This window comes from Enoplosus armatus, chromosome 13 (genome assembly GCF_043641665.1).
Source record: "Enoplosus armatus isolate fEnoArm2 chromosome 13, fEnoArm2.hap1, whole genome shotgun sequence".
Classification (NCBI taxonomy): Eukaryota; Metazoa; Chordata; class Actinopteri; order Centrarchiformes; family Enoplosidae; genus Enoplosus; species Enoplosus armatus.
The window spans coordinates 16,746,385-16,767,295 of record NC_092192.1 but is presented as its reverse complement, the minus strand read 5'-3'; the positions used below and the strand labels follow the sequence as shown (position 1 = coordinate 16,767,295).

The following is a 20,911-nucleotide window of genomic DNA, read 5'->3' as shown; positions in this document are numbered from 1 at the left end:
TAACCAAATGACCTTCTGGGAATGGCAAACAGTCCGCAGCCAAGAGCGCAGACAGCTTCATGTGTGGAACTGGTCCCTGGATTGTTTTTGAGAAGAAGAAAACAGACTATTGAGTTTCTTTCGAGAATGAGTGTCATTATGTCCTGGTCTTCACTTCATTTTTCAGAAATTGTTTCTTGAGCTCAAATAGCCTTTTCATTGTGCAAGAGGAGTCTGTCCGTCTGACAAACACTTTGAGATAATCCTACACTCGGCTGGAGGGACTTTTAAATGAAATTTCAATAATTATAATCAGTGACATAATCCGATAGATAACTTCATCTGAGAATTATAATCTAAAAATTTTAAGAACAACTTTATTTTTTACAGATTGTAGATTAAATTAATTTGCTTGACATCAATATATTAAAATGAGGTTTTATATGACCAGTATCTACAATTACTTTTCAAAACTCCATAGGATGAGATAACTGTAATCCCATTATTTAGATGTGCGTCATTATTCCTGTAATATAAACTATGCAGAATATGATTTAACATGAGGATGACAAGTACTCGTCATTAACATGCAAGTATTAACACATATAATGTTTAGTATATTTTATATGTTGTCGCAGAAGTTTAACATAATGCTCATCCTGGAAATGGAATAAAGAAAAGCTGCAGAATCATTATCTCCGGCACTTTATGTTTCAAGGCTGAATGCTGACAGGTGACTGAGTTTCTTACAGAAAAGAAACATACACATGCAGTCTCTTTTAAAAATCAAAGCAATTATAGCCTCAATATTTAGACTTGAAAAGCAGAGGAGACCATGTGCTAACTGACTCAGAAAATCCACATATTGTGTCCCTCTTTTTTTTATCCACCAGATGAGGCATTACATGCTTACAAAGGCCATCAGTTTTGGCCCACATCACAGAGGATGCAGCTGTCTGTTCATTGTTCATCATCATTGTCTTCATGGATCTGATGCTCCAGAATCGATCGCTGCCTCAGAGCAAACTAGTGAGCAACAGACTGTGGAAGCAGGTAAGAGTGTCAATTATTACCGCAGGACAGAGCAAAAAAAATACAAAGCAAATGCCAAGGGGGTGGGGGTGGGGGTGTATTGGTGTTGATGGGATCATTACCGATGGATTAATGATTACTTGGCTGGCGCTGCAAATTTCTGGCGTTTAAAGTTCACTTCACAGTCTGTAGTCTCTACTTTGGGAAAAATATACCTCCATGAGGTATGTGTGAGATTTCAGTCCGCCCTTTGCTGAGGCATCCCAAAACTATTATGACAGCAATCAAATTAATGAGAAATGAATGTGTGTGTGTGTGTGTGTGTATGTGTAGCCCCCAGGTCAAGAGGCCTGCTAAATCTAATATTGTTTTAGTAAAACAGTCACTAACACATTCTGACATTTCACATCAAAATGTTTCCCAGTGTAAAACGTCCTCATGCTGATTATTTTTCATCACAATACACTAACTCGCTTGTCTAAATGTTGCAGACCTCCACTAGAAAGAAAGGCCTGCCGTTAATTAATTAACCAAAAAGAAAATCCATGCAGACTTCAATATTATTTGCAATGTTTGAGAAGATTAGTTCAACAGCATTCATACATGTTTTTTGTGGGATTTGTGATACATTTAAAAACAAAAAAAAAGTCAGAGAAACTTCCTCAAAAGGTAAATATATAGTTATTTAGATAATTGATCCAGCTGTGATATGGTATCATCAAAGAAAGTGTTGCTGTTATGAAACAAACGTTACCATGCTTTTTCAATGCAATGCAAAGCTCAGAAAATCCATTTTGCTGCCTCTAAAGTGCAAACACTAATGAGAGCTGTAACCTAGCATGCACGAGAAGGAACACCTCCGCTGGTGAACGCTTGCCACACAGAGGTCTTTATCAGATGAGAGGTGATTTGTGTGAAATCTCAAGTCATCTGACACAAGATCTGCTAGGGAAGAAATACACAGAGATTTCAGAGGCAAGGTCAAGCTCAAGGTCATTTTCATGTCTCATCAGGAAAATGGGATTTGAAGCAGCACAGTAATGCAATAATACACCAAATGCATGAAGCGTACATATGAATTAAGTAATAAACAGCAACCACATAAACTGCATAACAGTAAATGATATTGCAAAATCCCCAAAAGATATTTTTATAGCAGGATTACACCTAAAACATGTGTAAAGAAACAATTGAATTTACTGTAGTTACAGCTTAATGGCAGTAGGAAGGTAAGGTGATACAGTTTATATTAGTAGTTTTTTTCCCTCTTTTTTTGGTGGATGGGAAGAGCAATAGGCAATTCCAAGCCATAACAGCATGCTTTTCGCTTTTTTATGTTTTTTTTTCTCCCCTGTATGTGTGTGTGTGTTTAGACAACACATACTCTTATCAATCTCTGCACAATAACAGAAAACAATTTGCTAATGTTTTGAAAATAGCTTTCCCTTCCCCTGCTCCGGCATAGAGAGATGTATGCACAATTTCATAAACACAATCAGTGCGCTGAATGGCGGCACTGATATTCTGAAAAAAAAAATCTCATTATTGTTCCTGAGCTATGGAAAAGCAGTCAATGGCCCATATCACACAAAATGCCCCCCCCACCCCCCTCCACAGCAGCCCACCAGCACACAAAGCTTAATTCCACCTAGCAGCAAACAATATGAGAGAATGCTGAGAGAATATTACTGATGACCAAAAAGAAATCATCAGCAGGCCAGCTGCACTCGCCACAGTCTTCAGGCAACACTGCTGCTGAGATCATGTGGACGCACCACTGTCTCATCAGGTACTTGTTTCATATATATTTTGAGCTGCAGCACCGTCGTTATAGCTGCACTGCATCATGTCTTATTCCAGTAGTCTAAACCTGGATCCCTTTAGTGCAGCGCTGAGGAGACGCGACCTGTGTCGCCGTGTCCGCCCGCGTGTATGGATTTCCAGTCTTTTGAAACTCACTCCATCTTCCCCTCACTCATGAACAAGTGTCAAGAAGAGTGGCCACTGAGGAGCGCCGGTAAACAGGAAATGAATGATCGGCCCCATGGGGTTACATGCATAGAGACGGAGTGTAAGTAACTGCTGTTTGTGACCAGACAGACTAGAGCCGCAGACACACTGTATGTTTCGGAGGCCACTGAGCATAAATATACAGACAGCTTTAGTGATGGATGGTGACAGTCCAGTGCATAATCAGAGGACGCAGCTAATCTTCCTACGCTGGAGTTCAGAAAGTCACCTGCTACTTCTGTTTTCTCCGACATGATCACATTTTACAAAGCAAAATGTGATCATCTGTCATTGTAACAATATACACAATAACATGAACTCAACAGAACTGTTGTATACAAATGCTGATTATAGGTATCTAAAAGAGAAATATATGTTAACTCGTTTTTTATCTCTATTAATGACAATGTTGATCTGTGGGTCGGTCCACTCTGGTCCAGACTGAAATATCTGGAAACTATTAGATGGATTTTTTTTCACAGTCCCCAGAGGATGAATCCTGCATTAGCATTTAGCTCAAAACACCATTATGCAGTACAAGTACAGCCTCTGAGAGCTGCTAGCATAGCTGTAGACTCTTATTCTTGTTCAAAATAGGTTCTGAAAGTCCTCCCAGTGTCTCATTTTCTACCTGGAGAATTTATTCATGCTCTAAGTGACGCCCTAGTTGGTATCAGCCTCTGAAATCAGTGCAGAGGTCAGCCGGTAGGACATGTCTTTTTCATGCACATGAAACTCACCGCTGGGAAATTGTCTATTACCCTTTATTTCAGAAATAATATTCTATATGTGTCCATGTAGCTTCCCCGTACCTTATTAAAATGCATCAGGGCAGCTGTGGCTCTTCATTAACATAAAGGTTGGCGGTTTGATTCAAATCATTTGCATGATGCAGCTCTGAAAGCTCACTAAAATAAAATCATAGAAAGAATGTGTGTTTCTAAAATATAAATGTATATAGAGTGAGCTATTAACACAGAAATATGAGCCATGCACTTTACTTCACTCTGCCCCCGGTACATTGGGATTTCACAACCTGCTGTCCCGTTCCTGGTAAAGCATTTTGAGCCCTTGTTCCCTCCTGCACTCGCACACGGCTGACGCTAATGAAAGTCTGTGAGGGTTCAGTGTTTTAAGGCTCGGGGTGAACATTGGGACTGCAGCCTGCAGTATTTGTTCTTTGAACCGTGATGTACATGAGATCAGTTGCAAACTCTGGCAAGTGCTTCAGCCTGACATTTAATGTTGTAAGGTTTATGGTGATCATTACAGATCACTAAAATGTCAGGGACTGTCTGTTCAGAGCTGATACATTCATCCCAGAAAGCAGGAGATGCACTGGGATGATACACTGCTGCTGGTTTCTGTCCCTGTCAGGAATGAACAGCATGGAAGGACTCATCAGAACGTGTGAGGGCTTTCAATAGAAAAACTGCTCTATAAAACAGCTCTTGACCTGCGCGACTGAGAAATGTCATATATCACGTTTCTTCAGTTGTGACATACAAAACCAAACCAAAAGCCACAGAGTAGGACCGCGGATTATTGAACAATGTCACAAATATGAGGCCTGATTAACAGACGCACAATTACACACGGCTTCAGAGAAACTGGCCATTCAGTGTCACATTTGACAAACAGCAGATCAATTTTAAAAAGCCCCATTCAAGCAGAATGCAAATGTGTCGTCCTTCAACCGGTGGGTCGAAATTAAGAATTGATAGACTTTATTTGATGTATACATTTGATTTTTACTGTTGTTTAGTATGTTGTGTTTTTCTTTTTTTTAACTTCAACCTTAAACATTTCTTGCACGCAGAGCAAATAGAACATTGCTTTTCCTGTTTTACTGTTGCTTCAGTTTTCTTCTTCAGTATTTCCATTTGATGCTGCTTTATACTTTATTTTGACAGCTATAGTTACTACTTTTCAGATTAAGATTTTATATAAACAGCACGATAAGCTTGTAAAATACTATGCAACGTGCATTCTAACTTTTTGGTTTGTGACCCCTTACAAAATAAAACTGTCTAGTGGGGCCCTTTGTCAAGTTTCAGCTGTCTGTGAGTTGTTAGCTGTGTGTGTGTTTGTTTGTTAGCAGTGATTTCCCCTCTGAACTTCTCAAATGGTTTCATTTAAATAACTGTTTGAGGCCTGAAGAGTTAAAATGATCCAATTTTCACAGAAATGCAAATATTAGAGGAAAGTAAAAAGAAAAGAAAAAGTAGAACTTGATCTTACGACCCCCTCCCCCCTTGTGACCCTGTGGAGGAGCCCCGACCCCTAGGTTGAGAACCACCGGACTAAACTATCAAACTGTATTTAAAGTAGTTAAAACTCCACCTTGCTGCTTACTCGTTGCATCAGTACGGAAGTGTTACATTCGCTGGTTTGCCCTGTTTTTCTAAATTAACAAGATTATTATCTCAGAATTCTGACAAAAGATTCTGCTCGTTTTTTTATCTGAATTGACAAGATACCTAAAAATCCTGCGACCCTCAGCTTGACCCCCCCAACAGTGCGACAGTTTTGACCCCGTACTTGAAATCATAGCACTGTTGGAGGGTCAGGCTGTCATCATAGAGGGGTCATTTTTCTGCACATACTTTTACTTTTGATACTTAAACTACATATTGCTGCTAATACTGTATCTCATTTTGAACAGCACTTTTATCTTTACATAACATAATTCTTATTTTTACATTGTGGTATTGGTACTTTTACTTAAATAAAGGATGTGAATACTCCTTCCACCACTGATGACTACTGTCAAATTAGTAAATGTCTCAGTAATGGATGTATGTCTTAGATGGAGAGTCATTTACAGACCTCTCAGCAACATATTTATTATTTGTGCTGAATTGAGACAGAAGAAAGGATGTCATTTTCACTGACAGTGGAAACAAAGCTGCTCGATGCTTGTATTGAAATGAATCTGTCAAAGCTAAATAGATTGAATAGTGGAATAAATCAATTACATATAGTACATAGTATTCAAAAAAGTGTCTTTTCCAGTGATACACAGTTGACTTCTGGTAGCACATATATATTGTGTTCATGTTTTTTCATGTTTGATGCCTGATCTTGCAAAAAGAATGAAAGCTTGATCCACATCTTGCAGCACATTCAACAGATACAGGTCAACATATTAGTGGAATACAAATGTATTTTAATGACAGCTTTTTCTTTGCTCGTCACCTTTTCATTTTCTTTGCCAAAAGGGTCACCCTGAGCTCATCCTCTTCACAGCGGTCCTGGAGTGAGAAGAAGTCCCACGTCTTGTTCACAAACACCTCAGCAGAGATGAATTGTTGAAACAAAGATCAAACCTTTTAGTGACCTTCCAGCACATCGGACAATCTCTCTGAGCACCGGTGCACCAGCCATCAAGCCCCATGTGGCCACCATAAAGTACAGAGTAATCAAGGTAAAAATTGAGGGGGTTGGCGGTAAACACCGGTTCAATTTCATGGACTGAGTGAAAAAGATGTGTGTTTGTGGTGAAATGACGCCACCTGCAGTGTCAACAGCTCCCGGAGTCATCCCAGCAATCAAACAAGTCCAAGATTTACACAGGTGGCAAAAAAACACTTCATGCAGGGTGATTCAAATGATTTTCAGAGCAGTGCATTTTGCTGTGTTAAAAATCAGCTGTTTTACATGTCCTGCACACACATACCTTCATTTTAGAAAGCTAGTGTTAAAGTGAAGGAAGCAGGCGATGATATTTAAATTATTTAGGAAATTTTAACACAAGACAGTGCTAAATAGTCTAGCAATAAAATAAATATTAAACTAATCCGATTATAATCCATTTAGATATATATATATATTACAAATGTATTAAAAATATTTACATGCTACAGGTCAAAGTTAAGGTTGAAGGTAAAATAAAATATATTGAGTCATACTGCAGTTTATTTACAAATACTACAGAAAGATCTTATCATAAAAAAAAAAAACTGTTTCAAACTCAAACAAATGTGTAACTTTTTAAAGACTTGGAGGATTTGGGGAAGTGGATTAAATCTGAGTTGAGTTACACATTGACTGTTGATGAAATCAAAAGATGATTAAACCAGCATCTCTTTAGTTTTGTTTTGATTCATCAATGTGCACTAATCCTTCATCCACAAGGGGGCGCCTTTGAACAACAATCAGCACCGCTGCTCTCTGATGGTACAGCAGCTCTCCTAAGGCCTTTTGATCAAGCTGAGCTCATTACGGCCACACGGCTTCCACCAGTGCTGTCCTTGCTCTGAACACAAAGCGACTGAACACTTCCATCGCAGAGCAGGAACATTTTCTGACATATACTGTCAAAAACAGTTTGTTTATTCTAGATTATCATGAAACAGCAAAGCAAAAAAAAAATCTCAGCACGGCCCAAATTACTAAAAACATTTTCCTCCATGAGACTCAAGGAGGATCAGTCTCCTTGCTGTTGGTATCGTTTGTATATTGGACATTTTGTCTCTGGAAACCACATTACAAAAGAAGACATTAAAGGAATCAATATGCAAGTATGTCGTTTTTTAAGAAAATAAGACTATTAAAGACTGAAATGTCTTCATAAGGAGGAGATATCTGCAGGGAACAAGTGCATCATAAATTAAAAGGTGATCATACTGTTGTGTTCGATATACTAATACTACTACTGTAGTAATGATTACCTAATACTAGTAACTAAAGTCATAGTGGAGTAAAAAGTACAACATTTCCCTCTCGAGTCTAGAATAGTAGTATAAAGTAGCAGAAAATAGGGAAACTCAAGTAAAGTACAAGTACCTCAAAATTGTGCTTAGGTAGAGTACTTGAATAAATGTACTTAGTTACATTCCACCACTGCTAAATCACAGCATCTATTGACATGATCTTGAGGCCTTTAAGATTTTGAACTTCTTCGTCATGGTGGTCAGTGTGCAATATGTGAACAGTTCACATGTGACAGCCTTTCAATCCCAACCAACATCAGACAGCAGGAAATCTGAACAGAACACCACACAAAACACCAAATTCTTCATGAAAATTTGACATTTTAATGGAAACTAAAATTGTGAACACTGGAGGGTTTTTTTTTTAATTGACTCTATTACATTGTTTGGAATTTGAGGGTTATTATCATGCTTAAAAAAAAAAAAAAGAACATTGTAATGTGACACTTCTGTTAAAATTCAAAACAATTTAAATAATCAGACTGCTCACTTAAAAACTTAGATGTCAACCTGTAAGACATTTGAGAAAGAAATGCTATTGCCTCATATATTTTTTTTTTTGGAGGGGGGACAAGAGATGTAAAAGTGATAAAAGGAGGAGCAGACCCCCAAAAAAATGCATCAACAAGCACAACAGCCATTTGAGATGACACAGAGAAACATAACGAAAAAGATGACTCGGCACAACATATCAGCTCTTTTCATGACTGACTCCTGTGAGGACACATGCTGTCGGTGTTCACTTCACCCCTCCATGTGCGGAATCATAAACACTGTACCTCTCAGGTGTCATTGAATAAAAAAGAAAAAGCCCCCTAAATTAAAACATTTCCACAAGAGGCAATGACAGTTAAAAGGAGGGACAGTTTTTAAGTCGAGCACAAACACCAAGTCCAGCATTTCCCATTACAGACGATTGATTACTGGATGAAGAAGCAGCACTTTCGGTATTTGTTTTGTCTTTTTTTTATTTTATCTTTTTTATTTTTTAAGATTTCTCCTCTCACACCGTATAATAACACACTCAAAGTGACATTCAGCTGCTACAGTAGTGACTTCTCTTCACTAAGAACTCCTTCAGAACCAGCACGATGTCAGGAAGCTGGTTATGACACCGTCAACGCCCTCGCCCTCCACCCCCTCCGCCCCCCATCAGTTTGCCGTCTAGTAGCTGAATATCTGAGTAGTGTACCTTTGGCGAAAGCAGATTCAGAGTTGTTGAACCGCACGTTAATACCTCACTCCCCCCTCACAACATGATCAACATCACTACAAATATAAATATATTAAGAGGAACTCTGGGATGCAGTGTTTCGATGCGCATCACTCCATCACAACTATCTGAAGAAATGAATTAAAGTAATTTGTATAAAATCTGCTGGAAGAGTAACTTCAAATATATTAACACTGGTGCTATTGGGGGAAACACAGGTCTATATCAGTCTTAATAATCAGTAACTAAATCATCTAAAACTCATCAAAAATCAGACATCTTGATTTTCTGTATCATTTATTCCTTTTAGTCTCATCCTACGTGTGCAACTATGGATAAATTGGGTTATAACTCAACAAATAAAACATATGTTAAAACATTAATTTGTTAAAAATCAGCTCAAATCAATTATGTGCTACTTCAGACATTAACTTGACAAAGGATCGGCATGAGTATGCACCAGCAACGGTTTGTCGTCCGTCCCCATTCAAACTGATTTTGGCTTTAGGTGACAGCATTCTGAACACAAGCCGTGAGAATTTCAAAAACCTACAAAAACACATTAAAATGCTCATTGCTTTCAGCTGCGTCCATGTTGCTTAAAAGAAGAAAGTAGGATAAGAGAACAACAGCGATGCAAATGTTACAAAAAAAAGAAGACAAAAAATGGCACGGATATATGCTGGAAGCAGATTTTAAACAATCAAAATTGCTGTAAAAGTTGTTTTTTTTTTTCCCCACACAGGCACCTGAACATGAAACAACAGGAGGGGGGGGGGTTGAAATATACGAGGAACTTGCATATAATAGGAAGAACTCACGATGCACACGCCCACTAAACAACTCGCCAAACTCGTCACGCACAACCTGGAAGCCTGCATCAGCATCCTTGAGGTGATTGCACATCCTGAGGGAGTGGAAATATAAACTCCACATGATCAGGGTTTTCTTTCTCAACACACCAACAGTCAGTCACTTAACCCCCGCCCCCATCCCCATCACTGATTAACCATCTACTCAGCTTCAAGAACCTGTTTTTGGTTTGCAGGCTACAATGCTAAATAATAGCTCTATCTGTATAAATGCATATTCAACATAGCCTTTTCGTATTAAGTGCTTGAAAAAGGAGGCGCCTCGGGGTGGGAGGATGGGAGATTCTCTGATTTCCCTGTACAGGACCATCCTCTCAACAAAAACCAAGACAAAATATTTTAAAAAGAAAAAAAAGGTCGTAAGACTACAGTAACGTCACATACTAATCAATTTGATCACCCTGTTTTACATTTAGAAGCCTACAGATGCACCACCGTCCACTGATAATGCTTTGAACAATTTGGCATTTACCATATGGGAACCTGATTACGTCACTTTGTCTATGGATTACAGAAGAAATTAAACTGTGAGTTTTGTGTAACTTTTCACAAGCACAGAAAGAGGGAAAAGCCTAAATGCTAATGGTCAACATCTCATCGACCAGCTCCGAGACAATTCTTCTTATGCGGAGGGCAGTATCTGATGATACACTCATCCATCACACGCCTTACAATGGAAGCCAAAAGAAAACAGAAGTATTTTAAAATACCAGCGAGCTGACTGAGATTACACGTGGAAGTTAAATGTCAAGACAACTGGCTGCAGTTACTGACTTTCCCTCTGCGCACACAAGTGCAAGCTGCAGTGCTGCCTAATCAGGACACAGTGGAAAGAAGTGTACTTGAAAGCTCATACCCAGATTGTAGCTACCCCACAGAAACACTCAGTGATGTTCAGCAAGAATAAATCAAGAGGTGCTTCACTATGAACACATGAGGGAGAAAAATCAACCATCAAAGATAGCTAGAAGATTACAGTCTAGTACACATAGAAAACGGCGCATGGAGCAATGTGCTTTTTTTCCTCTTCTTTTTTTTTTTTTCTTAAAGGGGAAATAAACAGGACAACTTCTATTTTTAGAGCCCAAAATGATCAATGACAGCACCTTGCATGCCATGACACTTTTCCTCACAAGTAGTTATTTGGTGTTTTGTCACAACATCATATGAGACTCTATATAATAGGACTCCATTTCCAATTTGAGAGCATTACATGACGGGGCCATTTGGCAAAAAAACAATATTCAACATAGTCATGGCTTTATCAACACTACCTGAGTTACATTTAATAATTCTGTATTCATCAACTTATTTTTTTTTTTCTGAAAAGTAACAGCCCAGAGCCATTCTTTCAAGGAGTATTTCTTATCAGTACATATAGATCTCTCTAGCGACTAAAAGATAAAAGCAATTAGTTTACATAAAGTGCTATTAATCCACACATTAACCAAATCATATCTTCTAGAGAAAAGAAACCTGGACAGTTCCTTCGTTATGTTGAATAAACCAATCCTGGATTTGGCGATGGTGATGGAAGTGATGTCACAGCTGGCCAGTAAGCAGTTAGCAAATTTTGGGCTCCCTAGACTTAATTAGATCTTTCAAGATGAGCTCTTTTTGCAAAATAAAAAGGAAAAAAAAAATCACTGTGCAACAAACTGAAAGAAATGCACCTGAAACATTTTGAACTAACAAATGAACTGCAGGCCACACCAGCATCTTGGGTGATGATTTTGTAGCTCCATGTAACCCATGTTGCACATTGTACGGATCACATGGTGTTATTGCACACGTTTGCAAATGTAAAATGTTATCCACAGTAAAACATAATTGTACAACTCATCTTCACATTTCAACACAGTCTGACAAAGTGGCTAGTCGGGGAACCTAGATTAGTATTGCAGTTGTTGTTGTTGTTGTGTTACTGTTATCTTTGTGTGGCTATGACGAGTGACCTCTGACTCATTCATGTCCACCAGTAAACATGCAAGAAATACAATGCCATAAGACAGTAAAGGAAAGACCAAATGCTGAGTCAAAAAAACAACAACAACAAAAATCTAAGTCGTGAAATGCAACACATGTTCCTTTGACAATTGAACAGTTTTTTTTTTGTTTTGTTTTTTACAAAGACAGAAATGCAGGCAAAATAATCTGTATGGACATCCTGAGCAAATAGCAGAAAAACGCAGGAAACCCTGTTGTTGGTAGCGACGTCTCTTGCTTAACAATTTGTCTCAGTTAATTCCCAAACTCAGGATTCACATATTTGAAGGTATACGAATCGGAATTTAAGAATAGTCTGCGCTGACCTCCCTACAATCTGCGTGAAATGTATGAAGAGCTTCAAGATTAAAAAAGGTTTTGCCTTTAACGGTGACCTGATTTAAAAAAATGTTAAGCACACGTATAATAAAACAATGAAATGAAGGGGCTTTCCTTCAAATTGGGCATTTCTGTACCTGTGCTCTGGGGTTAACACTCATGTTTAGGTCAGACAAAACAGTATAAAAGAAAAACCCAAGCATTTCATTTCTGGGCTCTGATTTAAGACAAGGTTCTCCCTTCCTGGATGGGGCCTCACCTACGAGTTTCCACTTAACTTACAGTTTAACAGGACTCCAAAAAAGATCTTTATTCCACAACTTCAAGGCATTCTTTGCAAAGTGTGTTCTCCTTTCTTCCACGATGAATTCAAGCTTGCACACAGATGTGTATGTATAACGTCTAACATATCTACAATGAACTCATTTGAATGCGTGAAGAAAGAAAATGACTGAGGCATCCCATAGTCAGACTGACGGTTGCCGCAGTTCAACAGGATAAAGGCTTAGGGAGGTGCAATCCATGACACCTTCCTTTGTTGAACTCCCGAACATCATCCTAAAGAGTCATGAGACAAACGACTATCGCAGCTCAAAAGTTACAAGTGTCCATTGGAGAGGCACCAATCAACTCCTCTAACGTCCCTCCAGAGTGCGCATGCGTTTGTCTGATGCCCCCGAAGAAGTCTGTTATTCCACCCGAGATTCCAAGGAAAATCTGTCATGCTAAACTATCAATGTTTTCACAGTTGTCACTTTATCTGTCCCAACAGGATTTATGATTTCCAAGGTAGATAACTGCAGCACCCAGAAGAGAAGAAGGTAAGTACTGTAGACCATCTACCTCACTGATCAGGTCCATCCTTGGTCTCATCATAAACCACTACTCTTTTTGGATCTACAGCAGAGGGGGAAGAGAGGAGGCAATGGGTTAGATTATTCAACATGATAGCAGTCTCACTGCCATTGGTGACTGAATTTAAATCTAGTTGTAGATGTATCTTATTTAGGCCAAGATCTTGGAATGCTACTTTACTTAACATTTGAGAAAAACAGGTTTTGTTGAAGTCAAGTATCAAAAGTACCGTTTTGGTATTGGCATGGAAACTGAGCTACCCAGCCATGGTAATAATGGTCAATTTAATTCTAGTTTCTGGCTAGATATTTAGCTAACATAGCCTCAAAGATCACTGAACTCATGGTGTGTTGATGTCAACAGACTGTTTGGAATAATTGCTGTATTTCACTTGCCAGCTGGCGAGACTGCTGAACCAGAGGACCATACACCAGCAGTATGTCACACTCGGTAATTTTAACAGTCTCTGTTGGTGATTACCTTGGGTTGCTTATGTTTCTGCTGTTTAGTAATAAAACAATGTGGCCTTTTGTTGGAGGCATTAATGCAGCCTTTGTGCGCATGCTGCCATACGGCCCAGCTAGAACAACATTTTATTTGTGCGTGTCCTTGATTTATAGCAAGAAGTTAGCAAAACAAGCTTCAGGACCTTTCTAAGCAGGCCGGCAGTATTTATGAGGTGAACGTCTATGGATGTACATGCACAATAATTTGATTGTAAGCACATAAAAAACATAAACATTACGATTACGCGACTGTCATGGGGACACTGTATCTACACATATGAAGGTTGTAGCTGGAGGAAGTATAACTCCATTCACATAAATAGATGTCAATCTTTAGATTCAGTTTAGTCTGGATCCTCCATGTTTTGATACTGACTATGTGCTTTTAAGAGCTGCATAGGTAGTGCAGGTTTGAACTACAGGTATTATGACATCTTGAAATGTAAGAGCTCATGAGAAGGTGCTCTGTAAAGTAATTATCATGCAAGTTTACATCCCATTTGGATAAAAAAAAAAAAAAAAAAAAACACCAATGCACTTGGTTCTGCACATTTATGAATAGAAGTAACTTCAAGCTTAGCCTCCCACCATTATCAATGTTGGAAAGAGTTTCTGTTATGAAATGCTCTTGCATTTCTAGATGTGATTCTTATTGAGAAAAATGAACTGCCTAAACATTTCTAAAAACAGAGGTTAAGGAAAAATGAGAGTAACAAGTTTAGTTTACCTTGTTTTTGCAAGTTGAAAATGGATTCCATTTCTGTTGAAGGAAAAACACATTTCAGCATTAATTGGCCATGAAGAGTATTTTCAGAAAATGCAATACTGATCTCTCTCAAAAAAAAAGACATAGTCTAAGCATCATTTCTTAATTCATTGTTTCAAACATTGGGCACATCAAATCTCTTGAGACTTGACGGTGCTTAAAGTTATAATCCTTAAAGCTGTCATAAAATAAAACAATATTGCATTTTTAAATGCATTTACATTTTGTAATCACCCCTCTATATATATATATATATATATTATATATTTTCATTGTTAATGGCAGAGTCCGCCATTCCCCGCACTGGATTCAAATTGGGATTCACAGGAAACGCATGTAATCCAGCGTTATTGTATCTCATCAATATCAGCCTCACTTTTCACTCTCCTACGGTCAAATCAGAGCTGTATAATAAATTACCGCTAATAAAAACCAAACATTTCCTAATGCTTCACATTAAAAGAATTTAACTGCCGAAACAAAAGGTGGCTTTCACTGTGAAGCAGAAAACACAAAGTATGTGTCAGGGAGATTAGCGCTAACCACAACTGTTTATCAAAAATGTGTTTTATATTTTCAACATTTTTTGTCCGCGGATCATTTTTAGTTTTTGCAAGGCAATAATGGAACGAGGGGGAGAAGCCACAGAGAGCTGTTAGATGTAGAGCTGCAGGAGACACGCTGCACACCAACTTCTCAGAGATGACCACCCCCTGTCACAGTGCTCTGCTGTCATGTGGAAAACTACTTGCGCAGCATGAAATCAGATTGCAGCTACAATCATTGATGGACTTCTTCACTAAAAACAATACACGTTTGTTTGGTTGCACTGTAAACAGATAAACCAGTTGCTCTTCTGTTGTGTTTCTGACAGAGTAGCTGCTCGTTGAAGGTTAGCTGTGGTATTAAACCACTCGCTGTTACCACCAATAACCCAAATCAACCAGGAATTAAACCTTAAGGATTACAATTTAAATGGTTACATTAGATAAATAGAGTAGATAGTCAAAGTTACCTTTAGTGTGATAAGTGACAGCAGCTTTAATATCGAAGGACCCCCAGCTACACCTTCTGCCAAAGTCTTTAGGGTGGGCCTGTTCTTTAGATGAGCCAAACAACAAAGTGGTTAGCTGGCCCTGTGCAGGTTTAGCACCGTTGTCTTTGCTGGGGGCCGACACAGCAGAACCTGCACCCTTGGGCTCAACTTTTGTCTTTTCCTGGCCACATGGCTGCAGCTTGTTCTCCTCCTCACTCATCTCACAAGCAGGAGAACAAGCGTTAGCAGCAACACAAGGGGCACAAGTCCTTTTCTCAGGGTCTTGAGCCAACGTGCCCGGCTCTAAGAATGATGGGCTAACATCAAAGCAGGGATGGGCAGCCTTGGCCGCAACAGCCTGACACTCGCTTTGAGGTGTGACCACAGTAGTTTTGTCCTCTGCAGGCACCTGGCCACTTCCTCCTTCTGGCCCCAAGTTGGGCTCATTGATGAAGGAAAGCCCCCACTGATTCTGGAAGATATCTCCCAAGGCTTTCTGATTTGTCTGAGCAGCCGGTGGGTCAATGTGACGAGCGCTAGGGAGCACAGGTTGCATATTTAAAGGGTAAATTAAAAGAGTACACTTCCTAAGCTCATATGCTTCTCCATCTACAGGACTAGTTGTAGAGCTACAGTTACTTTCCAAAGGAGATGCTACATTCTCGCCACTTGGGATAGATGGGGCTGATGGAATACTACTAGCAGCAGGAGCAAAGAAGGTACCCACTGATGGGCAGCCGTTTCCATTTCCAGAAACAGGACCATTAGTAAAGCTAGCTGAGGTGATAGTTTTCATAGCAGACATAGGGACCTGTGACAGTCTAACAGGAGGAGGCAGTGCCTCTCCTCCACCTTGAGCTACTTTGTTGAGGTTTTCTTTTACTTTACTTGCATAACTGATCTTGGGAACAATTTTAGCACTGCTATTGTCCACAGGAAATACTGGAGGGGGCTTGAACAAAGTCCATGAGTCCTCTTTTGAAGGTGAGGAATGCTTGGCTTTGTGCCTTTCCTCAGTCTTTTTACCAAAGGTGCCAACTGTTTTGCCATCAGAGTTTTTCCTCTGAGATTCACCCATTGAAGCCTCTGTCGCAACAGCCCGTCTAGCTGCTGACTGAGCCTCTACTTTATGGGCGGCTCTTAAGCCGTCAAGTCTGGAAGTCACTCCCTTCTCACTTGTCTCAAGATTAAAAGCCCCATGCTCCTGTGTAGTGTTGCCCTGCTGCATGTCTCTCTCCTTTTCTCTTATCACATTGTCAGTGTTCTTGGCGTTGTTACATCTGGCTTTGCGCTTCTTCGGAGTAGTATATCCACCTTCAGAGCCGCTGCCATCATTGTCCTTGCTAGAATAGCCATTTGTAATTAAGCCACAGTTTACAACGCCATTTTGAAGCAACACAGAGTCTTTCTTATCCAAAGGTTGGCCCTCGTGATGATTCAAATCCAGGGCCTTTTCCTTGTCATTTTTAAGGTCCATATTCTTCTTATGGTCCAGTCCTTTGCTGCTCACTTTCGGAACAGTCGTGTACAGCTTTTGTGTTGACTTCTGCTTCACATTTGTATTACTTGTGTGTCTGTTACCATTGTTGGGGGGATGCAAAATACAAACGGTATCAGACAGATGTGGATTCTTCTCCCCCTCCTCCTCACTGATGTTTACTTTTTTATTGCCTGAAAGGGGAAACAAAATCAGTTCATACTGAAATGATAAAACACCTCCGTCACTTTCCACCATCTTGCAGAAAATTGGATAGAAAATGTGCAAAAAAACGCTGTGTCAATTCATTTGGCCTTTCCCACTCACAGAAAATAAAATGTATGCAAGGAGTTTATACAAACCCTTTTGGGGTACTATACCAAATGCTTGATAAAGTATTAGTAATGCAATGATGAGCAATATAGGACCCTGAAGTCACAAAACCTGAAACATGATTAAAATGCTGTATATACGATCACACATGTTATGCAACTCATATTCAAAATTAATTTAAGTGTGAATTCCATATTTCATTCACATTTCCTATTAAAGAAATGCCCCTGCTGTCCACACAGATTTAAACTGGTGTTTTCTACACAAACCAAATTCTGGCCACCTTAAGTCTGATAACAATCCATTTAGCTAACTTTTTCAATCAATTATCACAGCAGTCAATGTTGTTGAGAAAGCACTGTTGTCCAGCAACTTTTATCCCAAGCAGTGAGACAGACAGGGTAAGTATCTGACAAGAGAAGAAAATATTTGTGCCTTTGCTGGTTTGTTTATAATGTTGCCTGAATATGTATCTCCTAACATATTCCAAGATGAGCAGCATGCACATTGTATTTAACAAGTTATGCACATATTATATTTCACAACTATCAGCTGCAGAGTGGACTGTTAGCTGGTGAACCAGTTTCTGATTCTGATTCTAGAGAATATCTGATCTGATATCAAAGACCAGTTGTTGCAAGGTGTAAAAGGAGTGCACACAGCAGCATTCATGAAATACATTTGGACTGGCAGTGAACCACAAATAGGTCTATGCATTGCACAGTGGCATAGGAACTGCTGTGTCAACGAGGGGCTTCCCATTCAATGGTGCTGCCTCTCATGTCTGTGGGCACAGCACACACAGGCTTCTGCATGTAGCGTCGCTTCTTCTATTAAAAGGAGGCAGGTTCTCGCTTATTTGCAAGCAGATGCAAGCAAAAAAAAGTAAGGTCGATGGTTACAGTGTCTGTACAGCTGCGGCAAACCGTATCTTTATCAAGTGGTCATAATCGAGTTGCTGCGTGGCTTCACGTTGACTGGACAACATGCAACAGGCCTGTCAGAGGTGGCTAGCGTTGGCTAATGTCAACTAGCCAGCGAGGCCCTGGCAGCAATAGCTGGTTGCGCCATTATATAGCCGCCTAGCACCAGTGACCCATGTAGGCAAATGACGATAACAACATGCCAGTACGGCAAAATATCGTGGCTGTGCAATTTTTCTTTACTAGCCAGGTAACTATAGCATTAGCTCGCATAGATATTCTAACATGGCCGACAGGAAATGGCAGCTGAGAACATTCCAGTGGAGCCGGCTCGTTTTCCTAAACTGGACACAAGCATGCCGAAATGAATAAGATAACGCATTGGCTGCTGTTGAAGACGAATCGCCATGCACACGTAACAATGAATAGGCACAGAACACATGGTGACCCATTGGGGTTTTCTGAAATGATTTAGTTGCATTTGCAAAAGAAAAATGGGTGGTGAAACCGGCGCACAAGGTCAATCCCCGATATGTCAAACCACCACCAGCGACAACTGTCACGCAACGTCAGCTAGCCAACTAGCTAGCTAACTTGATGGTTGGACTCTGCTCCGACAGTAGTCAACTATCGGTATAAGCAGCTACACACCAGCTGTAACATTTCTTAAATTATTACGGGCAACAACACACAGTTTGAATAAACAGCTAGCTAGAAGGCTAAGCCCTCAATCACGATGGAGTTAACATTAGTTAGCAAATGCTAGTCGGCTCGTTGACATTAGCTGACTAAGGCTAGCAAGCGTTAGCTCACTTTTCCGGATGGCCCAACCTGTTTTCTTCGTCTGCGTTTCCTGATGCTGGCGCTGGAAGTGGCTCTGATCATGTTTTAGACAAGTTGTATGTTGAATAGAGTTTCTGTCCTCTCCGTGGTGGTGGTATTGCCTTTCTTGTGCCCGATCTTTGGGCTGTTCCTCCATTGAAGTGTAGAATGTCGGACTTGTTCAACCAATATGTTAGCTCACTGGGTAAGTACAGAACGGTCCAATCACTACCAGAGTAAAACGGAAGCTATTTGAAGCCTCTGTAAACGTCAGCAGTAAACGTCTAAAAATGGCACTGTTTGGGGTGGTCACCGCCACTAAATTCCATGTCAAGTATTTGGGCTGAGTTATGCAGGGAGTATTTTGCAGGACTTTTCCGATTTTGGCAGATGTTTAAAGTGTCACTTAAAACTAAAATAACGGGCAAGTGATGTTAAAACAAATCTTTTCAGGGCTGGAATAACGGGGTGGGGTTCGTTTGTGAACTTAAATCATATGACCGGAGGCGCTGCCACGTCTCCAGCCGGTGGACACTTTGGTGGAGGGTCCCGGGGAGACCAGCCCTTCTCCCAAAATGGAAAACCAACTTGTAGCAAATTCATTTGTAACAATTTGACCAGACCTCGAATGAAAAAATAGAATGTCCCTGTTGCTGTTTTCTACATTTCTGCCAAAAGGTGCAAAAATGAATGCTATAATCAGAATGCATGTGCACAGATGAGCCACGAATACACACCAGGAATAGGGTTAGGTTAATTTTTTTTTGCATACATTAACTTGTGTGATATATTTTAAATGCTATGTATCTTGCTTGCTCAATTTTATATCCCATCACATACCACACAAATAGCAAGGCTTCTATTCCACTACTAACTAATCCCCCTCTATCTGCCTACATAAAAGAAAACTTGGAGACACATATCACCAAAATATTAGCACTTATCCTCTGTAGGTTTGGATGGAGCAGTGGACAGAGTAAGTCATTATGGTATCAAATATCTTGCATGGAATGGTTATATTGCTTTGTATTTTCTCAGTGTCTGCCCTCCATAAATTCTTTAAACATATTTTTAAAAAATACTCTCTAACTGCCCCTCAATTAAGATGTCTATCAGGACCAGTCTACCATTTTTTGTCCTGACACACTACTAAGAGAGTGTAATCCCCTCTCATTTAATATGTGGATCTAGCCTATTTGACAAGTCGAAAACAGTAAATGCATACTAAAAGGTTTCTGGGCTGGATTAGAACAGCTAACTCACACCAAGTGATAGCCATAGTTTAGGCTGACAATTGGCAGATCCTGTAGCAATTCAAAACCTCACTCAAAAATGTGGAAAAATAAGAGCAATTATTATAGTAGACATTACATATGTAAATCTTGTGCAAGTACCTAATCATTTGTCAGTTAATATCACACACAAGAAATATTAATACCAAATAAAAATGTAACATTTAAAAGTAAATCTCAAACAGCAAGAGATCCTCACCCCACATCGAGTAAAAAGGAAAGTCTCTGAGACTGCTCTGTGTATTATCTGGCTGGTGTGGGCAAATGTGGCATAGTGCAGCAATGCTCACATGGGACATAAAAGAGCCAACAGCACCCTCTTGTGGCTAGAAATACAAAGTGTCAGATTTTGTATAAACTGCACTATACAAGAGATGAAGTGACAGTCGAGCAATTCATTTTGCGACAAAAACAAAGGTGTTGTGTATAAATGTAACAGTTGTTTCTTGAGTTTCTGTCCCTGCCTCTGGTATGGGCTAAATTCTGGTTAGTCCATGATAGATTCAAAGATTCATAGATTGATGAAGACAACAGAACAAACAATTAAGACAAACGATGCATATTATGTGAGACAAATTCTTTGTAATGATGTATGTATTCTCTTCAACAACTACAGAAATCTTACAGTCCTTCATAATTAAAAGGATCCTCTCATCGTTCCTTTACTGCTAGTCACACAGACTCATAGTGCTGATGTATGCAGCCGTGCTGCTCCTACTGTATTTGCATGTGACAGCTACCTTTTAAATGAAATA

General features: G+C 39.6%; 1 protein-coding gene across 1 annotated transcript; it reads right to left on the bottom strand.

Moving 5' to 3' along the window:
• Positions 1-11,980: 11,980 nt before the first annotated feature.
• Positions 11,981-19,021, bottom strand: nufip2 (nuclear FMR1 interacting protein 2). Its single transcript, XM_070917895.1, has 4 exons — positions 18,856-19,021; positions 15,289-16,980; positions 14,235-14,267; positions 11,981-13,043 (listed from the first exon to the last, which is right to left on the bottom strand). The coding sequence occupies exons 1-4, from the start codon at positions 19,019-19,021 to the stop codon at positions 12,991-12,993; spliced, it is 1,944 nt and encodes a 647-aa protein (XP_070773996.1). The 3' UTR covers positions 11,981-12,990.
• Positions 19,022-20,911: the final 1,890 nt, after the last annotated feature.